Raw genomic sequence first — 26885 nt, forward strand, 5'->3', positions numbered from 1 at the left:
GCCTGGGCTCTAGTGCCTTAATTTTAGCGTCATTCAGCTGGAGGAAATTTAGTTGCATTTAAAATTTTATGGCCAGCAAACAAGCCTCCGAGAGAGAGGCAGCAGAATCAATATCGTGCTTAAGTGAAATATAAATCTGGGTTTCATCAGCATAATAGCGAAAGCCAATCCCTATACTTATGAATAAGGTGTCTCACAGGCAACATATAAATTGTCAACAATGGTGGGACTAAGAATAGATCCCTGAGGGATGCCACAAATGACAGTAATGGCAGACAAACACACACACATATGCGCACACAAGACTGCTAAAGATATGCAATTTGAACACAACTAGATCCAAGGACGGGACGCGGGTGGCGCTGTGGGTTAAAGCCTCAGTGCCTAGGGCTTGCCGATCGAAAGGTCGGCAGTTCGAATCCCCGCGGCGGGGTGCGCTCTCGTTGTTTGGTCCCAGCGCCTGCCAACCTAGCAGTTCGAAAGCACCCCTGGGTGCAAGTAGATAAATAGGGACCGCTTACTAGCGGGAAGGTAAACGGCGTTTCCGTGTGCGGCTCTGGCTCACCAGAGCAGCGATGTCACGCTGGCCACGTCAACTTGGTTGATGACCCTTCTTGGAAAAGACAGGGGAAATGTGATTTGTTTATTTTCCTGGACCTCCTGGCAGCTTTTAATATGTTCAGGCATGGTGTCCTTCTAGATCAATTCATGGAGTATTGATTTGCAGTGGCTTCATTCCTTCGTTGCCCAAAGATTCCAGAAGGTAGAAGTGGGATACTATTGCCATTCCCCGAAGAAGCTTGCATCTGACATTCAAGGTATCTAGTCCCCTTCCTTTGTTTTTTAACTTCTGCATGAGACCACTGATAGAGGTCATCCAGAGTTTTAGAGTGGGTGACATCAGCATAAGCTCTGTTTCATCTTTCCATCCGAACCAGACATGACAGTTTTGTCCTTGAATGAGTCATGCACTGCATGAGGCTGAATAACTGAAAAATTAATCTGCAGAAGGCACAGTTCCCTGTGGTGGGTGGTCCTAAAGCTGGAGAATTGCCCATCATAGGTAGGGTCACACTCTCCCTAAAAGAGTAGCGTGTTAGGCTGGGAACAACTTGAATTCTCATACAGAGGCTATGCTAAGGAATGTGTTCTGTTAACTTTGGCTGATACAACAGGTACATCACTCTCTGTAAAACAGAGCCCTTGCTGTGGTTGGACCTGCCTTGGAAAACTCTGTCTGGAGTCTGGACTATTGTAATGTGGTGTATGAGGGGCTGCCTATGGAGACAGTTTGGAAACTTGAGTTGATCTAGAATGCGACAGTCAGTGTAGTGATGAATAAAGGCTGCCAGAGTGCATATCAAATACTGCAGGAACTCTGTTGATTACCAATTTGTTTCCATCCTAATTTCAAGGGAATACGTCTTACTGTTAATGTCCTATATACCTGGGCCCAGAATACCTGAGAGAGCACCTGCTGTCCACTGAACACTGTCCACCTAGAACCCTTTCCCTTGTACATTGCAAGTTATTTAGGATCCATGGGGTTGTAGTCAGCTAAGTCCTACTCAGAATGAACATAAATTGTTGTTGTTGTTTAGTCGTTTAGTCGTGTCCGACTCTTCATGACCTCATGGACCATAGCACGCCAGGCACTCCTGTTTTCCACTGCCTCCCACAGTTTGGTCAAACTCATGTTCGTAGCTTTGAGAACACTGTCCAACCATCTCATCCTCTGTCATCCCCTTCTCCTTGTGCCCTCAATCTTTCCCAACATCAGGGTCTTTTCCAGGGAGTCTTCTCTTCTCATGAGGTGGCCAAAGTATTGGAGCCTCAGCTTCACGACCTGTCCTTCCAGTGAGCATTCAGGGCTGATTTCCTTAAGAATGGATAGGTTTGATCTTCTTGCAGTCCATAAATTAGTCTTGACCATTAACTTCAGTGTCTACTCGGAGTAGGACCAGCACGGCATACCATGCATCATTTTGCATAATTACAATAGTGGGGTAGAGGAAACATCCCCTATAATGCTTTTGCCTGTATGCACCATGTAGTGGAAAGAAGGAAACAGGATTATATTTAGACCCATAGAAACCCTGTTGTGAATAGATTATATGCATTCCACACATGAAAAAATGTACTCCAGAATAATGAAATAATGGCCATCGACAGACTTCAGTTCATTGTTTTAAATAGCCAATAAGATCATGTTTAAGTTCATTTGCTTAATTAACTTGTCTTTATGAAAGGTGATGTCATATTCAATCTGCTGGATGTTAAGGTGCCACAGGATTCTTCGCTTGTTTGGATTTTGTGATAATCCTATCCTGTAGAACAGGTATCGCCAACCTTTTAAGACCTAGTACTCACTTTAAACCCAAACATGCATTTGAGGACCAATCTCTTAACTTTTTGGCATATCTTTGCATGACGGTAGAGCTCCTTTTGTGACCCACCTTGGATCAGGCTGTGACCCACCAGTGGGTCTCCACCCACTAGTTGAAGACCAGTGCTGTAGAAGGCACATGGTAGCTCTAATGCATTTTAGAAAATAGAGGAAAAATGAATTTGCAGTGCCTCTTCTTTTCCCCTTAGTCTCAGACACGAGACATCTACTCATTTATGAAGCTCACACTGCTTCCAAAACACATTGAGCACCTGATTTAAAGGCGCTTACCTCAACCATAATGTACCGGATAGTTTTTTGAAAAGATTTAATAATTTTGTCCACAAAGAGCCCAATTACAAGAAAAAAGTATCCCCTCAGGTACATTAACTGGGAAGAGAGGGATGGGGGTAGGGGAAGAGGGGGGATAAAAAAGATACCAGTCTCTAAAATAAAGCGATCTATTTTGGAAAGAATCCTAGCAGTTACCTCATTGCCATTAAGTTCATTGAAGTTTAAGGAAAATTACATCATTAGAAAGAGTAGGAAATCAAGTAACCCAAGAGCCATCGTCAGCGATGAAAGATGGGCCCCCCAAGATGCCAGACGTTTTGGCATACACTTGCCAAATGGAGGTCACACACTTCTCAACAGCAGCAATACAGATTCAGTCTGATCACCCAAGAACATTCAGTGGCAAACAGAGAAGACATCCAAAGTTCATTAGGCTTTATGTTCTCCTCAGAAAAGAAGACATATGGGAATAATGACTGAAGCGAGAGAGTTATTATAAGCTTTCCTTTAAAGTTCACGACATGGCTAAGAGGCCTCTGGATTTACTATTATGCACATACAATACAAAAGCTATCTCCATCTAGAAATAGCTCTACGGTGGTACCTCGGGTTACATACGCTTCAGGTTACATACGCTTCAGGTTACAGACTCCGCTAACCCAGAAATATTACCTCTGGTGAAGAACTTTGCTTCAGGAGGGGACATAAATCATGCTCCGGCAGCACAGCGGCAGCAGGAGGCCCCATTAGCTAAAGTGGTGCTTCAGGTTAAGAACAGTTTCAGGTTAAGAACAGACCTCCGGAACGAATTAAGTACTTAACCCAAGGTACCACTGTAAGCCAGGCCATACACATCAAGAACAGAATGCTCAGCTCACACCCACACTTATACACCCTTCCAGTCTTGATCAGACCAGCAGCTTAAACCTTATCAACAGGGCAACATCCTCGATTGCAGGCTGCAGTTCAGGGGCAGGACATTTGCTCTGAATGCACAGAGTCCCAGGTTCAATCCCCAGCACCTCCAGGTAGGATTGGGAAAGATTGCAGACTGAGAGAGCAGCAGCCACTCGGAGTAAACAGTACTTCCCTGTGTGGGAAGGAGCTGCAACTGAATGATTACTGTAACATGCTTTATGTGGGGCAGCCCTTGTATCTGGTCTGGAAGCTTCAACTAGCGTAGAATGCAGCAGCCAGCCAGATTACTATGCCAGGTTCAACATACTTCTGTTAATTCATGAAGTCCTAAGCAAAGCGGGTTCAAAGTATCTTAAGAACCACCTGATTCCCCATGCTCCACTTCGATCACTGAGACCCTCTGGTGGGGCACTCCTGGTGGTGTCTCACACCCCTGAGATTCAGTTAGCCTTCACTAGGGGCCAAGTCTTCAGTGTGGCAGACTCTGCCTATTGAACTCCCAACAGTGGTTCAAGCAGGATGCATCCCTTCCTTCTCTCACACATCTTTTGAAACTATATTGTTTTGACAGGCCTTTGCAATATGAATGGTATCTTTTTATGGATGCTTCTTGCTGGTTTTATTTTTATATGCTGTATGCTACCTGGATAGATTTTTATGAAAGCATGGAGTATAAATATGCAAACAAACAAAAGTGCTGAGAGCATTCACAAACATTTCACACCATGCCTCTGAAAATATGTCAGTTTCTGACATATGTGTAAAAATGGGAATCACTGTGCCAAAAAAACAGGGAGGGACATTGACTGTATTTAATTCTTGAAGCCCTTTTTGTCCATGTGAACTATATGGAATTATCGTAACACTTTTTCTGAGTATATAGTCTTTTACAGTATACTAACAATTTAGCAATAAAACTTCTTTCCTAAGATGTTCATAGGAATCATAGGATTAGGTCTTCATTCTGTATGTGACATACCTGATATTCGTATTCAGTAAAAGGCAGAAGTGTGGCATCTTTGAAGGATGTGGATGAACCATTATAAACAAGGACCAGGTCTAGATTTAGTTGCTCAAGTGTTACTTGTCTTCTGTAAAGCTCGTAATATAAGATCTTCCCATTTGGTTGCTTTGGACCTGTCCACACAATGGAAAGAACAGACTGGATTCCACCATGGCTTGACTGCACATCTATGAGTGGGGCTGGCTGGATTTCAGGAGGTGCTTCAAGGGTCTGTAGAGAAGCCCATTCACTGGAAGTGCAGCCCAGGAGTGTGCAAGCTTGAACTTGGACTTCATACCTTTAGAAAAACACATCAGAAGGAAGTTAAGAAGAAGAAGGGCTATAAACGTATTTATTGCACATACGTGTAGATTACAGTAAAGATGTTCCAAAAGAGAGGTGTGCAAAGTAGTGTTGTGTTTTAAAATAAATGTAAATAATAATACTCATGGTGGCTCCCAACAAAATAATAAGAACATAATAAAACATCAACCATTTAAAATTTCCCTGTACAGGGCTGCCTTCAGGTGTCTTCTAAAGGTCATATACAGTCGTACCTTGGAAGTCCGTTCGACTTCTGAAAACGTTCGACAACCAAGGCATGGCTTATGATTGGCTGCAGGAGCTTCCTGCACTCAATCGGAAGCTGCAGAAGCCATGTTGGACGTTTGGATTCCAAGGAACATTGGCAACCAGAACACTCACTTCCAGGTTTGTGGAGTTTGGGAGCCAAAATGTTCGACTCGCAAGGCGTTTGGGATCCAAGGTACGACTGTAGCTATTTAACTGTTTGACATCTGATGGGAGGGTGTTCCACTGGGTGGGACGTTTGTTTTCCCTCCACTTTTTGCACTGTGGTGCAAGTAGTAGTAGTAGTAGTAATATACCCCACCCATCCGGCTGGGTAGCAAGCATAATGGTTAGGTCCAGAACCTTCAGTGCATGTGTCGATCTCTTGCATAAGCACTCCCCTCCTCCCATTTAGTTCAGTGCAAAGCAAGAGTTGCAAACACGCACACCCCTTTATCTCCTTTGCTGAAATGGATGGAGACATTCCTACATGTGTGTGCACTGCGATCCCCATGTTTGCAACAAATCAGCATGATTATATACCTCAGGTTACATACGCTTCAGGTTACATACGCTTCAAGTTACAGACTCCACTAACCCAGAAATAGTACCTCGGGTTAAGAACTTTGCTTCAGGATGAGAACAGAAATCATGCTCCGGTGGCGCTGTGCCAGCAGGAGGCCCCATTAGCTAAAGTGGTGCTTCAGGTTAAAAACAGTTTCAGGTTAAGTACGGACCTCCGGAACAAATTAAGTACTTAACCCAAGGTTCCACTGTATTAGGAACACAGTACTTTGAATATATTTGGTGAGATAATAGCTATTGCTTTGCCTGAACTGGAAAGAAGTTGCATTTAAATGTTAAAAGTTCCTTACATCTACTGTAAGACAAACTGTAGGTTCCTTGTTCAGTCAACCAATTAGGTGGCTTATAATTTAAAAATATATGATGAAACAGAAAGCTTATCTCAGGCCACTCAAAGCATTTCTAAAAAAATATAATCATGTTGCAACATTTGTATCTTAAGCTTCGCTAAAGTAAAAGGTTCAGGCTTTGTGATCTGAACTCGCATTCCAGCCTGTCTGCATTAAATTTACAAAATTAATTGTTAGCCTACCACAGTCTGGTAGCCTCCAGAGGTTTTGGACTGCCAGCCAGCTGAGAAAAGTTGGGCCATGGACTATGGTTTGTTCCCATGACTATCCGTGACTCAGACAGAACTTTTACCTTTCTCTGCCCATGCTCTTATTTATAAAATAATGATGGAGATCAATGAGACTTCTTCTGTACAAATGTATGCATTACTTCCCCACTTAGCTAGCAAGTGAAAACATGTTAAAATAATTGGTTGAAAACCTTGCATGTGCATCCAGCCACTTCCTATAAGTTTCCACTGAAAATAATGGGACAACCCGTTCTGGGAGGAAAAGAAATGAGCACTCTTGTCCTGCAATTCCGAGATTGCCATGAATCAAAGGAATGCGATGCACACTGTGTGCTTAGGCCTATACGCGTGCTTAGAGTTGAACAGGAAAAAAAGTAGGAGAGTTTTCTGAAGCTATTGATAAAAGGTCCTCTTCTAATTGAGCAGCTAGTGGCATATTAAAGATCCCATTGACAAGGGCTGGCTATAAGAAAAAGAAAAATTGATTGATTCAGTAAGCTCTGCTGAATGGAGAGTTGACAGTTTTTACAATGGATAATCTACTATACATTCAGATCAAAGCTGCAACAGCCACCCTCCATTCAGTACTGAGGACCAGTCTGAAGAGATCTCATAAACTCAGTTGGTAAAGCATGAGACTCTTAATCTCAGGGTTGTGGGTTTGAGCCCCACATTGGGCAAAAAGCTTCCTGCATTGCTAGATGACTCTTGCAGTCCCTTCCAACTCTACAAATATATGATTCATGCCTTGAGACATTGTTCATAATGTATTAGCAGGAATATTTTAGCAAACTCCACTAGCCTAGCATCACATTCTGAAGGCATAGCTCTGTTAGGGAGCATAGCCAGTGGCTTCTAGGGGCCAAAGCACTTTTGGGCCCCCTCAATGTTCACCTCCGCCCCTGGCTCCTCAGGACATTGCGTGTGTGACACCATAGAATCATAGAGTTGGAAGAGACCACAAGGGTCATCGAGTCCAACCCCCTGCCAAGCAGGAAACACCTGTGTAGGGTTCCCTCAATCATGCTAAGAAGCTAGTGCCTCTGTTAGGGAGAAATATGGGGTCCTTCCTGCTAAATCTGTTTTTACATGCTGTTTGGTCTTCTGTATCGTGAGGATACTAACCTCCCAATTCCCCCCTAACTGGTTGAACAAACTGGTTACAAGGAGCCAAAATTCGCCAGTCATCTAGGGCTGCATTGGCATAAGAGTATTTTGTTCTGCTTTTTTCATGTGTCACACTATAATCAGAATAACAGACAATATTCACGCACTGAAGTACGTGTTCACAAGTTACCTGTGATAGGGTTTTAATGCTGCAAAAGTGTAGTACCGCCTCCCAAAGGAAACATGCGTTGACTCCAGATGAACAGCTTTCTTCTCCGATTCAATAGGGTCCCACAGCGTGATTGTATAGCTGACTATATCCCCATTGACTTTTGCTGGTGGGTCCCAAGTAACCAAAATTGTCTCCGAGGACCATGCCTGCAATCGAGGAGGTGACATTCCAGACGGGGCAGAGGGATTAGTTCTGCTTCTGGCTACAGCACTGGTGACGCTTCCTTGGCTGTTGTTTGCAGTAACAGCATAACTGTATTCTTTTCCTGGAGTTAGCATAAAGTCATGATAACGAGTATCCAACCCCAAATAAACCAGAAACCCGTCTCTCCTTAGCTCATAACTTTGGATTTTGCCATTTGGATTTGCAGGAGCCTTCCACGTGATTTCTATCGATTCTGAACCTGTCACTAGCAAGCTGGGGGCATCTATATTAAGTGGTGCAGCCTCCATCGTCCAAACAGATTGGGGTGCACTAGCTGTACATCCTCCATTGGTACAAGCAACTAGCATGATGTCATACTTGGTATAAGGCTGTAGATTCAACACTTTTCTGAACAAACTTTTTCCAGCATAGAGCTCTTCACCATTTAATTTTAAAATGTACTTTGTGATTTCTCCATTTTGGATTTGGGGTGGTAACCACGATATGTTCATTTGGGTGGAACCAAGATCTTCTAGGGTGGGAGGGTTCACGAATGCTGGAGCTGCCTCGAGTGTCCGAATACTGGCATGGTTGCTGGTGGAGCAGCCTCCCATAGTACAAGCAGTTACTGCATAGTTGTATTCTGTATATGGCAGTAACTCTTCATCCGTATAGTTGAAAGTAGCAGCATCAAAGCTAAAAGGATATGGAACGTTATTTCTGTGGAGCCTATAAGACTGCAAAATGCCATTGGGCTCTTCTGGGGAGGACCACAAGATCCAAATTTTGTTTGGACTTTTGGGGATATATCTCAAGACAGGTGCAGCCAAGCCTACTGGGGCAGCTTGACTGGTCTCTGCAGCAGACCATGAACTGTCAGCGTAACCCGCTGAATTCCAGGCACGTATCTTATATTCATACTTAGTCCATGGCTGCAAATGTTGAGCACTGTATACAAATGTCGTGCTCCCAGTGTTATATTCGGTGAAAACATTTTCCTCTTCTTCTGTTGTTGCATTGTTCCCCAAAGCATTTCCTTTGCTGCGTCTCTGAATAACTTCATAGCGCATTATTTTTCCATTTGAATTAATTGGCGGAGACCAGCTCAGTCCAATGCCGGTCGCGTTTACTGACCGGATTACAGGGGCCAGCTGAGATTCAGGAGGGGCTTCGTCTGTCCGGATTGGCTGGGATGAAGAGCGGCTGCAGCCAGCTGCAGTGCAAGCTTCAAGGACTAGGATGTAGAGAGTGAAAGGCTCTAGGCGCCTGAAGAGAAACTGACGAGACAAACCACTGTATTCCAGGTTATCATCGTTGAAAATATTGTAGGTCTGGAAGAAAAATAACATATATCAACAAAAGCTATATGTTACTGGCAAGACATTCACAGCCGAATCCTGCAACTCAGGCCTGCATTGCTTCCAGCTCAATAAGCCAAACGCAGCCTGCCAGATATGTATGACTCCCATCATAAACGCCATAAACAGCCTGTCAAGTACTCTGCAAGCCACAATAAATGTTTGGTGTGTGCCCATAAAACCTGGAACATCCACCTTCAACCCTTCCCTCCTCCAAAAGAACAACATTAGTTTCTGCAAGAGATGTTGGAAGGAAAAATCATATTAAGGTGATCATTCTGTTAGGGTATGCATTCCGGCATTCCACAGTGAAATGTGGGAGCAGACTAGTTACACACACCCACCCTGGCAGAAGGGTGTCTGCACCCTTTGCCTCTTATCTTAGGTTCTAGAAAGGCTGGTTTTTAAAAATGAAATCTGGGATTATGGTTCATCTGACAGAAAGGGAATAACCTTAACCTCCCTGTGGACATCAATGCCTGTGTTGTTGTGATGAGGAGCGATGCGGGGGGCAGGGCGGGAAGGAAACTCATATGTACTGTCCTGGGCCTCAGAAGAAGGCTGGCCTACAGTGGCCGCTCACTGTGTCTGTGGGGAGCAACAGTTGAGGTCTCCTCTGTGTATGAACCCAGTAACTAGGCTGTGTTTGCTTGCAGGATGGAGCTGGGGAATTCCCCTTGGCTGGTGGTATCAATGGGCGGTCTTCCCGCCAAAGAGGGCTAATTTGAATGGGCCAGTCAGAGGCCCCATTTGGAGGGTGGTGCCTCACTTGCTGGTTGGGCATTGGCTGTTGCCCTGCCCGGCCTGGCAGCGAGGCTGAAGGCTGGCATACAGTCTACATTGGACTTGTCACAGTGAAGCCTCTGACAATAACTGGCTGAATTTATGTGACTAAAGACTTGGAAACTTCTGATGCTCAGGGATCCATAGTTTGCAGTTGAATATATGTGACAAAAGGGAATATTGCCAGTTTGGCATTAACAGGATTAAACCCTCACTTGGAGATGGGGAAAGGTCCTGAGAAACAAGGAACTGAAGATCAAGCTGCATATTAAGCAAGCAAACAAACCAGAGCAATCAGAAGGCGCAGCAACCATTCCTTCCCCAATTGTTATTTCTGAGAGAAAGAAAAGCCCAGTGATTGTGTTCCTAGAAGGAAGAACTATTGCAGAGGTCAGCAAACTTTTTCAGCAGGGGGCCAGTCCACTGTCCCTCAGACCTTGTGGGGGGCCAGACTATATTTTGAAGAGAGAGAAAAAGAATTCCTATGCCCCACAAATAACCCAGAGATGCATTTTAAATAAAAGAATACATTCTACTCATGTAAAAACACGCTGATTCCCGGACCGTCTGTAGGCCGGATTTAGAAGGTGATTGGCCGGATCCAGCCTTAGTTTGCCTACCCATGAACTATTGCCTCCTCTCACTCCCCACCCCTGCACTCTGAGAAGCACGGAAAGGAAAGCAGAAAAGTCCCCAAAGGTAAAGAACAGAAGGTCCAACTAAATGTCACATTAAGCTGCTTTGGGCGGATTTTCATTTAATATATAAGTGGCAGCTTTAATCACACTGTTGTTTTTTAAGCATGCTTAAATAAATAGGATAAGACAACAAATGTAGAGAAATTATAACACGTCATGCTGTTTAATGGACAATCTACTGCAGTTCTGTTTAATGCAGGATATCCAACTGTTCATGGTAACAAACCTATAGAGCTCTTTGTAATTCTAAGAATGTAGCCCAATACCCATCAAAAGGACACCACTTGCAAAACGATTACTAAAAACCTGTGATAGCTACATCTTCATACAATCATACATATATCCTACAGTCAAAGGTGGGAAAAGAAAGGTAGAAAAGGAAAGAAAAATACCATGAGAATTAAATTTAGCAAAGACAGTGCAAAGGAAGAAAGTAATTATGACAGAAACGGGGTCCTCAGCATTTCACACATATATCTTGCCTGTCGTGAGCACAAGAGTCTTCATGGTGAGAGTTTCCTTTGGGTACTTCCCATATAACCAGCTTTACTTTCATTTGAATACAGTTTGGGTTACAGATGCTTCAGGTTACAGACACTTCAGGTTACAGACTCCGCTAACCCAGAAATAGTACCTCAGGTTAAGAACTTTGCTTCAGGATGAGAACAGAAATCGCGTGGTGGCAGCGCAGCGGCGACAGCGGGAGGCCCATTAGCTAAAATGGTACCTCAGGTTAAGAATAGTTTCAGGTTAAGAACGGACCTCCAGAATGAATTAAGTTCTTAACCCGAGGTACCACTGTAATTTAGGACAACATCACTCAAGGCCAGTTCTATGGTTAATGGGGTCCCTTAGTAAAGTATCACCCAATGTCATGGCCGCATAGTTCTCCTTTGGCTCATGGGTCTTGGGAGTTTTCTTTGATAGTGTCTGTTGCTCCAGATCATTTAACTAAGAACAGGGAGGTGGCTTGTAAAGGATCAAAGGAAGACATCATCTATGCTGGTGGCTGTCTATCGATGCAGGACCTGACATCACTCGCACCTTACATACAAACCACACATCCCTTCCGGACTACAAAATGGATGACAATTTTCACCATGTATTCAGCAATGAAGTTCTAACGTATGTTCATACCTTTTCACCCCAATTAAGTCATTTTCTAGGTTGGGCTTACCTTAATGTTGCCATTGGGCTTGGAAGGCTCTGCCCATTTAAGTAACAGCGCCCTGCCGTTCTCCTTCTTTTCCACGGTAAAGTTGGCCAGGCCACTTGGGGGGGCTTCCAGGGTGCGCACGGAAGTCCATGGACTTGAAACTTGCCCAGCGTTGTTGACAGCAACAACATGAATATGGTAAGTTGTGAATGGCTTCAAACCAAACAAGTGAGTTTGATGTGTTGTTCCCTGCAGCAGAAATACACAGAATATTCTTTCATTTGGTTGAATAAATGAATTATGGTGGGTTGTTGAATAAAACTTACCTTGAAGGCCCAGCACTAACAGGCAAATTTTACCAAGTTTGTGCATAATCTTCAGCAGGCACAAAGGGCCAAAAAGGATGTGAGGCCTATATTCTGACTGATATTGTTGGGATATAGTTCCCATCTTCCCTGATGACCATAATGGCTTATGGGACTTAAGAGTCCAAAAGTACTTGGAAGGCCATGAGTTCCTTTCTCTGTCCTATTTCCCTCCCTTATCCTAAATAATAGGGATGCGGGTGGCTCTGTGGTCTAAACCACTGAGCCTAGGGCTTGCCGATCAGAAGGTTGGCGGTTTGAATCCCCGTGATGGGGTGAGCGCCTGTTGCTCAGTCCCAGCTCCTGCCAACCTAACAGTTCGAAAGCACGTCAAAGTGCAAGTAGATAAATAGGTACTGCTCTGGTTTCGCCAGAAGTGGCTTAGTCATGCTGGCCACATGACCCGGAAAAACTGTCTGCGGACAAACGCCGGCTCCCTCAGCCAGTAAAGTGAGATGAGTGCCGCAACCACAGAGTTGTGTGCGACTGGACTTAACTGTCAGGGGTCCTTTACCTTTACCTATCCTAAATAATATCCTGTTATAGTTCTCTTTTTCACAAACACTGTGCCATTGTTCCCACATTTATATTTATATTATATTATATTATAATTTATTTTATATTTATTATATTACTTCGTTGTGCCTACAAAAAGTGTAAGGCAATGCCTTTTAGCCTCACAATAACCCTGTGAAGTAGCTTCGACTGAGACATAGACGGTGGCCCAAAGTAACCTAGTGAGAACTTAATTGCTGGGTATGGAACTGAACCAGAATCTCTTTGGCCACAGTTCCTAACTCTACTCTACACTATACTCATGCTCTCAAATAGACTACATCCCTATATCATGGTAGCAGGCGCTGACTCCCCTCCACCCTGTGAGTAGCCAGTGTACTGTCTGTACATCTTCACACGCACACACTGTACATGCTTAGGCTAGTTCACACAACTGGAAACTGTGCTTTTTGCAGAGTTCCCATTGCTGTATACATAGCCTACACAGGCCCATTTTGTACACATTTAGGGCTGTGCAGCAAAATATGCCGTGCATATATCCACTTCATAGTGGTGCAGAGAAGGGCTTTTTGCATGGTGGTACTCACCTTGTGAAATGAAAATACTCAGAAGATCAACCAGCTATTAAGTGCTTCCATTGCCAATTAAAATCTTTCACCCAAACATTTTCTGACTTTTAATACCTGCTCCTGGCATATTGGACTTCTCTACTTGATACTGATACTTTGCTTTTATTGTTATATCTTGTTATCTTTTATCCTTTTTTTATGATGTTAGCCACTCTGAGCCCAGGTGGGATACAAATTATTTTATTATTGTTGTTGTTGTCTGTAAACCACCATTGTATTTCTTTCAATGAAAATAATCTTATATGAAAAGATTTTATATCTGTCACAATGCCCCCTGCTCCTTCCAAACAATTTGATGGCATTCATTTCAAATCTGTTAGATTAGAGTACATTTTCTCTTTTTCTGGTGGTTAGGTCTATCTCCTTCATCGTGCAAAGAAGTCAGGAGTCAATTCTCCAGTTTTGTGTTAAGTGGCTAAAAGCCAGCACTTCTAACCTTTTAAATATTTAAGTATCTGTTAAGCTAACAGACTCGGAAACAATTTTTTTGCAGAAAAAATAATCATTTCTTTTTTAAAATATTAAAAGTTAGATGATAAATAATTAAATAGTTATTTTCCCACAACAATGAGCTTTCCTTTTAGATAAATACAATGCAGCATTTGAATGTCCATTCTGAATATTAAAACTCAACATGCCACCAGTACTGATTATAAATATACTTTTCAATGACAATTATTCCTCCCCTCTCCCTGTTAAACAGGGCAGGCAGCAGTAAGATTGATAATGAAGAGAGGAAGGGAGAGCTGAAAGGATAGTTATTGTTAGGAATTCCTAGTCACCCATGCTTGACAATCCTACACTTGAAGCACTGTATTAATCAGATACTGAGGTCAAACACAATGCAATTCTTTACATGACTAATTTACATGAAAGTCCCATTGATTTCTATAACACTTGCTTCCAGACAATTGTGTGCAGGATTGCAGCCTTAGCCTGAAATCCTATACGTATTAATGCGGCAGTAAGTCCATTGACCTCAACGGGGCTTACTTCCGAGTAGATATATATAGGTTGCAGTCTTAGTCATAGTTTTTCAGAGAGAGAAAATAATAGTAGGTTGAATTCAATGGTGAATGCCCACTGACAGAAGGTATCCATAAGTGAAATGGGGAAAGGGAAATTCAGAGGGTACTTCAGATTTTGAGAAGGTGCAGGACAATGCAAAGACAGAGAGAAATGGTGAACGTTCCACTGATCCACTGTCTTTCATCAGTGAACACCCAGTGAAAGGTATTTGACAAGGATTCCAGAATGTAGAAACATAAAATTGGATTATTGGTTCATAGGTAGTATCCGGCACTATCCATCCACTGACAGGCAGCAGGGTCTTCCATAAGCAGTAAATCGGTAACATTTTTGCCGATTCCTCCTCCTCTATCTAGCTGCAAAAAAACCCCCCAATCTACTCCAGAAGCATGAAGACCCTTTGGAACAGATTGGGAGGTGACATAGGATCTTAAAGGCATGGGGCAAAAGGAGAATCAATACTTCCCCATCTCTGCTCACAGAAGCTTCTACTGGATCAAAGAGTCACCCTTCAATGGAGAGGCATAATTGGCTACACCTCCCATATATGCACAGGTGTGTCACTATACAGGGCTGGTAGTAATGGTCTATAATGATTTCTTCACCCCAGTATCAACTCCTATGGGGTAAAACTCTGACACCATCATGTTTGTTTGTTTCCGCTTAAGTTCAAAATCTCTTGATGTTATGAATACAGGGTTGGCACAGCCATTAGGCAGGCTGAGATTGCTGCCTCAGGTGGCAGAAGGCCCCAAAGCAGCACCCCCCAGGTGCCCCACCACTGATTCTGGGTGAGATCTCACCAATTTCTGGCAATATATTGTGGAACGCAGGAGACCTCACACAACAATCTTGCCACAAATTAGTGACGATGCAGGTGCTGCTCTCTGGTAGCAGGGGCACAGGGAGCGACGCTTCCCGTTTTGCCTCAAGCCGTAAAATGGGACACACCACCCCTGCATAAACAAAAATAAGGTGCACTGTAAAGCCACCTTCTCTTCAAGTGCTGTATCAATATGAAACATAAGCCTAAGGTTGCTGAAAATAGAGTCAGGTTCTTTGCATCCAAACTAGGTCACAGCTGCTATAGGAAAGATGAGTCCTGAGCCAATATTGCTCTTTTTAAATTATTTTGGTGTGTTTTTTAAAATGTACTTTTTATTGTTCATGGATTAGATATGCTCTTATTTTAAAAGGCAGAATTTGGGTACATGCATATTGTGTTTTCTGCTTCTCTGCTGCAACTGTCTTGATAACCCTACCCTGTATGATGTTGATGGCTTGTAGACCAAAAACACTGAAACTAATGTCAAGCAGTTGCTAAAATCAATTTTTGTTGGGGGGTCATTTAGGGTCTTGGATGCTCTTCATTTTCTGTTATTCAATGGAAGCTAACTGACCCCAAGTCTGCTTTAGTGAAACAGTAACCATCATCCAATGCAGCCAAATATGATCAGTCCATATTGGGTTGTTGTTTGGTTTCCACTTGTAGAGGTCCCATCCCTAAAGTCTTTTTTACTTTACTACCTCTGGGGAGTCCTCTTCGCCACAGGATGGCCCTGTTCTGTGTGGATGTGCTGTTTCATCTACATAAGGACCAGCTCTTAAAGACCTGAGTCTATTATAGGTATACCATCAATTGAAAGAAAAATACAATGGTCATTGAAGACAGGTTGAACCACCACAGCATTATAACACCCACCCACCCCATTTTCAGGACGCAAAAAGTTTTACATACTTAAAAGACCACTTTGTGATCATTCATGGACGCTAAAGTATAGGATGGTTTAAATGCCTATAGAATCACCTCAAATACATTATACATATTTAAAACATTAGCTGCTTGGGGACATTCAGATATACCACTTTTCATAAGAAACATGGAAAGCATGTGGGCTATAAAGAAAAACATATGCATATTGTCAATAGTAGCACCTGTTCAATTACAGTTTATTTCAGTATGGAGAATCCCGTTCAGCCCCTAGATGGCAATACTATCAAACAGTTTTTATACCAGGAGTACTTAATGATTAACAACCAGCGTTCAGTCATCCAACATACTCAAGGCAGCCATTAAAAAAATAACAAAAATGATTTCATTATAGATTCTTTTAATAAACATTTATGGCTTAGATCCTTGAAAGTGGAAGCATTCAAACTGCCATAGCCAAAGGGAACTTGTATAGCCCAATGCAAAATTATGGACTGTGGGTTAAAAGTATGGAGCTCAAATGGAGGTTCATGCTTGGAATAAAAATCTGTCATCAGAAATTATGCTGGCACAAAACACAATTAAAATTAGCTTTACAATTGGATGCAGTCTTTATTAATAGGTTTTTATGAGGACAGTCATGTATTATACTTCAACAACTGAACTTTTAAAAGCCTAAACTTTACACCCTAAGGTTTAGTAGTGAAGATGGGGTGGCCACGCAAAGTTAAATGATTGGTCCTTATGTATGACAAAGAGCCTTGGAAATAGAACAAACACGGAACTGTACACATAAGATATAAAATACTTGGCTCTTTCTGTGTGTCTTTGTCTGCAGACGGAACAATCAAGATAGGTATTCTAGTGCTATTGTTGTTAAAAAAACCCCAATGAATTTTCATAAAGCTTGCTACAAACTGTCCTCTATTATTTGCTGCAATAATTCAAGATTCCTTAAAAAGCTTCCTTTATGGACTGCATCGAAAGGTTGGGGGGACTTTAAAATAGCAAAATATAATGTGGTAATGGCCAAACCACAGATTATGTTAAATTCCTGGTCACTGTTAACATGCCTTTTCTTTTCTTTTATAAACAGCAGATCCAGGGCAGCTAATCAGGACTGGGACCACAGCACACTGGGAGTAAGAATTAACCCTTACCACTTATGCCACAGTACCGATTAAAATTGCCCCCCTTGAAGCTGCTATTTGCCACACTAGGGAAGCTGTCATTAGGGCCTTAGCACCCATGATATTCAGGATTAGAAGCACGGTGCACGAGAAGGTAATATTTTCCTTGTATTGCACTCCTGATTAAAATTCCTGCCCAAGAATATGCTATTTCAAGTACAACGTAAGCTTCTTTGAGAAGTGAATGTTTTGGCAGGACCATCACATTGAGGGGTGAGGGTGGGTGGAAGGTTAGACCTTTCCCCACGTGCTTTGGTCCCTGAATTGCTCACAGCTGCTAATTTAAAAAGATATGCTAAACACAATCACATATTGACTTTGGCTTGAGCATGGCATGCTACCACTTCTTCAAGACAGCATGCACTTCAACACCCATCTGTTCCTATATTTGTTCCAGCTACTACGAATCTAGGGTTTGGAGACTAGTTGGTTGGATCCTCACCTCCTGCCAAAAGATTAAGTCAATTATGTGGCAGTAGGTTCCTGCAGTGGGATTCCGGGGAAGGGCTGTAGCTCAGCGAAAGAGCATCTGCTCTGCATGAATGCAAAAGGCCCCAGAGTCAATCCCTGGCATTTCCAGATAGGGCTGGGAGATATTATAGGTAATAGATGCATCAGTAAGTCCATCTCAGTATAAGTCAGCTGGGATGCATTTGCCAATGGTGAGAGATGGTTTTGCCAGAGCTCCTCTGTATGTCCTTAATATGTAGTAATTATTCATATGTAAAAGACCTGGAAGTTCGTTTATTCATTTACTTCGATTTGTACCATATCCTATCACTTAGGCTGGAGGCATCTTGGTTCTCCTACCCTCCCACTTTTCAATAATGAACGGAATTGCAACAAAATATTCTTCCTTCTACTCCATTCTCTTGAATTCAGAATAATATGTCCTTGCCACCTTGCCTGAAGTGCCTCCATCTGAGGAAGGGCCAAGGAAGGAGGAGGCAGCAGATGTCAGTGCACAGGTGGTTCACCTTGCTCAGGCAGCGGAGTATCTTGCACTGACTCTGAGGTATTCCTCTTCTCAACTTACACAGGAAATGTCACATTAACCCTACATTAAAATTGGACATAATATGCTCCACATTGAGCTACCCTTGAAGACCATTAGGGAAGTTGGTGCAGAACACCAAGAAGTCCTTCATTGCACCAGTGGCAGTGGAAGCAAACCAGCAAAGCATGTGCTCTACCACTGAGCTGTAGGTCCCCCTGAAAATATTCACCTGAGACATAGTGGGAATCACTCATATACCTTTCAAAATCTCTGGGATCTTCAGTTTGGAAAGCATTACTAACAGTTATAGTAAATTAGCCCAGACCATGCTACAGGACCTATAGTATAGGTTAAAAAATAACAAAATAACAATGAAAACACAATTTAAGCACATTCAAATCTTGATAACTCAAACGTGGATAATTTGTGTTGTTTTGTCCGAAAGTCTGCAAGCAGAAGTAGGGTGACAAAGGTTTCAAACAAATGTGCAACTCTAGAATATTTCAGATGGCTTCCCTCCCCAGTTAATGAACATAGGAGTTGCTTAAAGCTCCTTTTATTAAGAGTGGGAAAGCAAGAGCATCCCAAAAAACTATGCATTTGGCACCTGTACAAACTTTTCAGCTCAGCTCATGGGCATGATCAAAACTACTCAGCCTTCAAAATCCCGACAAGTTTATACCTTCTCCTGTGATTGCCTTTGACTACTTGAAGTGCCCCAAAGGTGGTGAAAGGGTCAAGAGGTTTGTGTAGGTTGAAAAGGATCAAAAATTAGCATTGATTTGTGGTTGTCAATAACACTCTGCGTGGGAAGACTCCCTGCACAAATGTTTAAACTGCACAAAGCTACACAAACTAGTCATCTTTGAATCTATTGATCTGGTGATCCAGCAGTTTCCAGGATTGTCACTCTGGGCTTTGTGTTCTGTTTTAAGATCTCCCAACATGCCCTGCCATTTCCTTCCTGGGATGCAGGAAAGGATTTGAAGAGTATTAGCTGCATTAGGAGAACTGTTGTGGCATCTGAGAGCTGATGGACAGGTAATATGGCTATTTATCACTTCTTTGGGAGTAATCGTTAGAACAAAGAGTGCCATTAATCAGAGACATTAAGAAAATGACTGCTTCCAGTGCTCTATGAGGAAATTTATTTTTCATCACTTTGTTCTCTCTTTGTTTCCCACCCTTAGTTTTTGAAGGCACAATGTCTAAAGCTCAAAGGGGAGGTGGTTCATATACTTACTGGGCACACCTCGCCTGTGTGCAGAAGTAACATGCATAGACAAATATACACACAGGTGTCCTATTTGCACTATATTGAGGTTACTTATACTATATGGAGATATGGATGTGTGCATCTGCCACCCAAGTCACTCTTGTCCTCTTACATATCAGAGGTGCATACACAGTTTCCCCTATGACTCCCTCCTTTTTATTTATTTTTCTCTACAGTTTATATAACTCCCAATATAAGGAATCCATAAGTGGTCCACAAAGGGTCATACAAAATCTAACACACTGAAATACTATAATACTATAACATTAAAGAAAATCGATTAAAATTTCAGAGCAAAACCTATAATGCCAGCAGAATCTGAGCAGTGTGAACTAAACATCCCCTTAAGAGTCTTTCAGCTGCCCCACATACAACTGATGACTCCTTATCCATGAGAGAGAAGCAGGCAAATGAGGATGAACAATTAAGATACGTAGGGTGAGAAAATTGCCAAAGACTTTTGTTATGGTTCCTAATGGGAAGTTAAATAACCCTTTGCTTGTGTCCTAATATGTACAGGGGAAATGTGGGGCTGATGTGCATAAAACTATATACTGAGGATCTAGATAGGAAAACTATGGGTCTGAGCTGACCCTATGAACTACCAGTTGCTTATTCCTAGAATATGCTAGAAAAATGCAACATGTGTCGTTAATAGATAGTGCTACTCGTACAGCACGTTGGTGACAAATATTCACACAGTTGTTCAAAAATAATTTTACACCATTTATCAAATATGTGAGAAAGAGACAATTACTTAGAAAGTGCCATAAATACTTACAAACTACGTAACTTGCAATATCAGATTTTACTAGGTTCTTACAAATCCTTGACTCAGTTTTTCTTTTCCTTTTTGTTTTTTAAATAAGTTCAAGAAGATTCAAGAAAGGTGTAAGTTCAACATTGTTCCCGGTAGCTGTGAGGCGCTGATGAAGCAACGTATGAAGTAATAAAGAATACAGGGTGCCAGCGTTCTATCCCCGTTTCGCCCTAGCAGTCCATGCAGTTGGAAGGCTGCTGTTTCGCCCCCAATGGGGCCGATTTGCTGGGGTTGGTGGATAGCACACTCCCTGAGCACAGTTTTCTGGGTTTCTTCAGTTGTCTCGTGCCATTGATGCATCTACTAGTGCTAACTATCTTTGAAGAGACAATTTCTTGACTTAAGCATACAAGACTGAATAGCTTAGCGGTTAATAGCTGAATAATAAGAATCACTTTATTTTAGGTAGTTTGTAAGTTTTCATGAGGGACGAGGGTGGCGCTGTGGGTTAAACCACAGAGCCTAGGACTTGCCAATCAGAAGGTCGGCGGTTCAAATCCCCACGATTGGGTGAGCTCCCGTTGCTCGGTCCCTGCTCCTGCCAACCTAGCAGTTCAAAAGCATGTCAAAGTGCAAGTAGATAAATAGGTACCACTCCGGCAGGAAGGTAAATGGCGTTTCCGTGCGCTGCTCTGGTTTGCCAGAAGCGGCTTAGTCATGCTGGCCACATGACCCGGAAGCTGTATACCGGCTCCCTCGGCCAATAAAGCGAGATGAGCACCACAAGCCTAGAGTCGGCTACGACTGGACCTAATGGTCAGGGGTCTCCCCTTTACCTTTTAAGTTTTCATGGCACTTTGTAAGTAACTGTCTCTTTCTCACATATTTGATAAATGGTGTAAAATTATTTTTGAACAGCTGTACGAGTTGTACTATTCCTAGAATACGGCAAACTTTTAACATCCTGTCAAGCCACTGGGGGAGGGGGCAGAGAAAGGGGGAATCCAGTCACTTGTCCCTTGAGCAGTTTGTTCCCAAGAATCCTCCCTGCCTGTCTCCAACCTCTTTCAACACCATCAACTCCATATTCACATCCATTACAAAGGATGCATATGCACTATGAAAGAAGCTTCTGTTGGTATTTTGAGTGCACCTGGAATTCTCTGCCCTGGAAGGAGCACTTAAGAGACACAATGGGATCTTTTCATCCACTTGACTTCATACCCTCCAACACTTTGCTAATGAAAATAGGGATGTTCTACTCAATAACAACATTTTTATTATTTATACCCCACCCATCTGACTGGGTTGCTCCAGCCACTCTGGGCAGCTTCCAACATATATAAAAATAATAACATATTAAATACAGTGGTGCCTCGCAAGACGAAAAGAATCCGTTCCGCGAGTCTCTTCGTCTTGCGGTTTTTTTCGTCTTGCGAAGCAAGCCCATTAGCGGATTAGCGCTATTAGCGGTTTAGCGGCTATTAGCGGCTAATAAAGGCTTAAGGGATTAGCGGATTAGCTGCTAAAAGGCTATTAGCGGCTTAGCGGGCTTAGTGGATCAGCTGATAAGCGGCTTAGCGATCAGCTGTTAAGCGGCTTAGCGATCAGCTGTTAAGCGGCTTAGCGGCTTGGGAAAAACGGGGGGAGGGGAAAAAACCCCGCAGGAACTTGCAAGACATTTTCGTCTTGCGAAGCAAGCCCATAGCAAATTCGTTTTGCGAAGCACCTCCAAAACGGAAAACCCTTTCGTCTAGCGGGTTTTCTGTCTTGCGAGGCATTCGTCTTGCGGGGCACCACTGTATTTAAAAACTCCCCTACACAGGGCTGCCTTTCTGTTTGTTGTATAGGTACTTATCTCCTTGGCTCGGGGATTGCATAACCATACCCTCCAACATTTCTTCATTGAAAATAGGAACATCCTAAGGAAAAGCGGGACATTCTAGGATCAAATCAGAAACTGGGACGACTTCTGTAAATCTGGGACTGTCCCTGGAAAATTGGGACACTTGGAGGGTCTGGTTGACTTTATTTGTAAACTGCCATTGTAAGCTACATCTGTAAGCTATTACAGTGCTACATCTTAGGGATAGAAATGAGCAAACAAATGAAAAGTATACGAACCAGTGGTTTCACATTAAAGATGTGAAACTGCCCTATTTAGCTAACAAATCCACACCTTAACAAATAAATGCCAACTGAATTATTTCACCTCTGCCACTGAAATATACAGCAAAATCGTCATTCATTCCAGTGACTCCTGAGTAGAGAAAGGAATACTATGCAGGCTCTTTGAAATGAATGAAGGGCACCAGCGCTTGGTGGATTGTGCCCTACATCAGTTAAAAGCAACTAGGTTTGTATTTGATCACGGCCTAAAAGGAGACACTACTTAGTGACTATAAATTGTTTCCTTTCTTGGCACCCCTTGACAGCTAGGGATTTGCAGCAGTCCCAACAAGAGTGCGAGTTCCTTGCTTTAACTTGAAAACAAAGCTTCATAAAAGAAGTCAGTGGCTGCATTCTACAAGCAAGTGCATTTAGCACATTGCATTCAGTTACTCTGCTGGGTATTTCCTTTTTTTCTTTCTTTACGGAGTAGGCGGCTTTTAAATTATCAACAACTTTGCTACAGTTTTGCTGGCTAAACATGACAAAAGCCTTTTTCGTGGTGCGAGTGTCTGACTATTTCATTGGACTATTAGAACAAAATTATTTTACCTTTTCTCTGGAAAAAAAAATTATGTTCATATATTGAGAATTCTATCTGAAAACTACTTTCTCCGAATGAATATTTTCTACACCTCTGATTGTTGTTTAATACTCGCAACATAAAAAGGCAGTGGGATTTTCCATACACTAATCTATTTCAACCATTTGCTTCAGAACCTGGATCTGATTGCAGAATATCACAGCAAAAGAACAGGTTTCCCTAGATTGTATTGGGATCCTTCCACAGGGTGGATTTTGCAAACACTGGCCATGCTGAATTAGCAAAGGCTAATTGTTATGACTGAGATTTAAAGATGCCAAAAAAGTTCTCTCAAGCCAGGCCCAGAAAATAACTTTGGAAGTTAATTAAAGCTAGCCTCAATGGAGAGGAGAATGAATTAGAAACCTCAGTTCTTCTCTGGCTCAGACTAAAATCTGAGCTGAATAATAACTGAAGTCTTCCCTAGCCTCTCAATATTTCAATACTGAATGTAATGGAGTGACATCAGTGGGAAGGGGGAGAATGAAGGTTTCAATATACAGTGGTACCTCCAGTTATGAACTTAATTCATTCTGGAGGTCCATTTGTAACCCGAAACCATTCTTAACATGAGGCGTGCTTTCACTAATGGCTGCTGCCGCGCCACAAGCTTCTGCTCGCATCCTGGGGCAAAGTTTGCAACTGGGAGCATCTACTTCCGGGTTAGCGGAGCTCGTAACCCGAAGAGTGCATAAGGAGGACTGTACGTAACACAAGGTTCCACTGTACCTAAAGATCAGAAACATCTCTTTATGTATGCAACAACGGCAGCCTGAATGGGATACACCCAGAAATGGAAGGAAGGTACAATACTGACTAAGGAGGAATGGTAGGCTAAATTAATGGAATATGCTGAACTGGCTAGTTCAACAGGAAGGGAGAATTTTTAAGGAGAATTGGAAAATGTTTGTTGAGTATTTGAAAGAATACTGTAAACATCTAAAAACGTTAGCAGGAATAGAATAAATCAAGCAGTGGAAATATAAACAAAGGAAGAATTGGATATGTTAAAATATGGAGTAATTAGAATATGCAGCACTAAAGGATAACTGTAACGAACCATGGAGGGGGGAGAAAGAGAAGTTGACTTGTAATATATAGATTGCTTGGTATGTGTTGATTTATAAAACTGAAAATGATAAAGTTTTTTGTTTCTTTTAAAGGGGGAGAATGAGAGTCATGGCGGAGAACCCAACCTTGTTTTTTGACTCTGCAATCTCTTAATTCTCCCACTATTGAATGTAAATAAGTCATGTCCACTTTGTTGTTTTCAACAGGGGGAAAATTAAGAGATTGCCAAATAGATTATTTGGATTGGCTCAGAAAAATGATCTGAAATCCTGTGATTTCTTTTGGAAGATCTTGGATCTAAGTTCATTCAAGGTGACCTTGGAAGAGGCAGGACACAATTTACTAAATGGACTTTCCAATCCCTGTGGCGGCTGCTGCTATCTCCAAAAAGGGAGATGGCAACCACAATCTACTATCAAGTGTAATTCTAAATTGTGTTTACATAAGGGAGAGGAAGTTATAGTCATAAATTATTTTGAGACATTGATGTAATAAATGACAAACACTTGTTAACAATAATATTCCCCATCTAAGTACAGAGGTACCTTGGGTTACATACGCTTCAGGTTACAGACTCCGCTAACCCAGAAATAATACCTTGGGTTAAGAACTTTGCTTCAGGATGAGAACAGAAATTGTGCAGCGGCAGAGCAGTGGCAGCAGGAGGCCCCATTAGCTAAAGTGGTGCTTCAGGTTAAGAACAGTTTCAGGTTAAGAACGGACCTCTGGAATGAATCAAGTACTTAACCCGAGGTACCACTGTATTCATCTATTAAAACATTATTCCTCTTCCATAGTAGCATGATCAAGCAGTGTATGCCTATAGTAAATAGGTCTTACCTCAGATAAAACTATTCACTGAAACTATTATCTCCTACTTGGAGATGCCAGAGATTGAACCTGGTACCTCCTGCATGCAGAGCAAATGTTGTAACAGTGAGCCATGTCCCTTCCCACAATGTTTCTGGCTCTTCTGCATCACTCCAGCCCTTGCACTCAGCCTTTATTTCCCAGCTTGACTGCTGAGATTATCTGGAAGAGCACTGTTAGTTGTCATCCGTGTTTCAAGAAGCTCGAATGACTTCAACTAGTAGTCAGGCACTCATTGCTGGAGGTCACAAGCTGTGGAATACTCTTCCAGCAGAGATTCACCAAGCACCCTTGCTACTATCTTTCCAATGACTCTTGAAGATGGCTCAGGACCCCAATATCTCAAGGATCGCCGCTCTGCATATGAAACCATCTTGTGAGGCCCTTCTTCGTGTGCCTCCTCCATGAGAGGTCTGGAGGGAGGCAACACAAGAATTTGCCTTTTCTGCAGTGGCTCCCCATTTGTGGAAAGCTCTCCCAAGGAGGTTCAGCTGGCACCTTTAGGTGTCGGGTGAAAACGTTCCTCTTCAACCAGGCCTTTGACTGACTGACATCTGATACCCCTTTGAAATGTGTTGTAGAAGGGAGAATGATTGGGTTGTTTTTGTTTTTATCATGTATTTTCTGTTTTTTATATTGTGATTTTGTGTTGTGAACGGCCCCGAGATCTACAGGTATAGGGAGGTATACAAATTTAATAAATAAATGAATAAAATAATGTTCTTTATATCTACCTATTCAGCCTATTCAGCTGTTTACATCTCTCTCAAGATGAGTTGGTCATTTTAACAATTGTTTTGCTTTGCTTTTTATACATCTTATGCTTTATTGTATGTATACATGTTGTCATACACCACCTTGATATTTTATGTGTGTGGGAAGTATATTAATATTTTTATAAATACATTTTCACTGATCTTCACTGTTCACTAACTCTATAATCAGTGATCATGGATCTATCTCTCCGTTCCAGCTGAATCAGGAGAGGCAGTTGAGGTGTTACGACTAGTGCTTAGAGGCAGTGATAGGTTGGATGTGGGCTCACTGTATTCTTAAAAATAAATGAATAAATATAATAATAATAATAATAATAATAATAATAATAATAATAATAATAATAATAATTTATTTATACCCTACCCATCTAGCTGGGTTTCCCCAGCCACTCAGGGCAGCTCCCAACAGAATATTAAAAACATGATAAAATATCGAACATTAAAAACTTCCCTGAATAGGGCTGCCTTCAGATGTCTTCTAAAAGTCAGATAGTTATTTATTTCCTTGACATCTGAAGAGAGGGTGTTCCACAGGGCGGGCGCCACTACTGAGAAGGCCCTCTGCCTGGTTCCCTGTGTCCTCACTTCTCAAAGTGAGGGAACTGCCTGAAGGCCCTCAGAGGTGGACCTCAGTGTCTGGGCAGAACGATGGACTGGCAATTTTGGATTATTGTACTGTGCTCTGCGTGTGGCCTCCCTTGAAGATGACTCAGAAACTTCAATTAGTCCAAAATGCAGGAGCCAGATTGCTGGCAGGGGGGTCTGTTTTAAAACAGTTGCATTGGTTGTCAGATTGTTTATGGGTCCAAGTCAACGGGCTCACATTAGTGTTTAAAGCCCTGAACAACTCAGTCCCAAACAACTGAAAGACTCCCTCCTTCCCTACAGGCCCTCTCAGGTACTAAGACTGGCAGAAGGGGCCCTCTTGGTTGTTCCACGGCCTCAGTAGAGAATGAAGGCCCAGGAAATGGTATTCTTTGTGGCAGCTCCTAAGTTGTGGAACTGTCTTCCTACAGAGGTGCATCCAGCACCTTCATTATACAGCTTTCAGCGAATGCTGAAAGTGCCCCTCTTTACCCTGGTTTTTGACACCTGAGATGTATATTTTTAGGATCTTCATTTCTTTAAT

At 42.3% G+C, this 26885-nt stretch overlaps 1 protein-coding gene across 5 annotated transcripts in view; it reads right to left on the bottom strand.

The window, feature by feature from the left end:
* USH2A (usherin) overlaps positions 1-26885 on the bottom strand; it is a 418893-nt gene that overhangs the window by 28189 nt on the left and 363819 nt on the right. For all 5 annotated transcript variants that reach the window (XM_083433263.1, XM_083433262.1, XM_083433261.1 and 2 more), the window contains exons 62-64: positions 11836-12063; positions 7634-9150; positions 4578-4899 (exon numbers count right to left, since the gene is read on the bottom strand). In XM_083433263.1, coding sequence (XP_083289389.1) covers positions 4578-4899; positions 7634-9150; positions 11836-12063 — 2067 coding nt within the window. The remainder of the gene's footprint in view (positions 1-4577; positions 4900-7633; positions 9151-11835; positions 12064-26885) is intronic.

Source organism: Podarcis tiliguerta (assembly GCF_965153285.1).
Source record: "Podarcis tiliguerta genome assembly, chromosome: 3".
In the NCBI taxonomy this organism is placed as follows: Eukaryota; Metazoa; Chordata; class Lepidosauria; order Squamata; family Lacertidae; genus Podarcis; species Podarcis tiliguerta.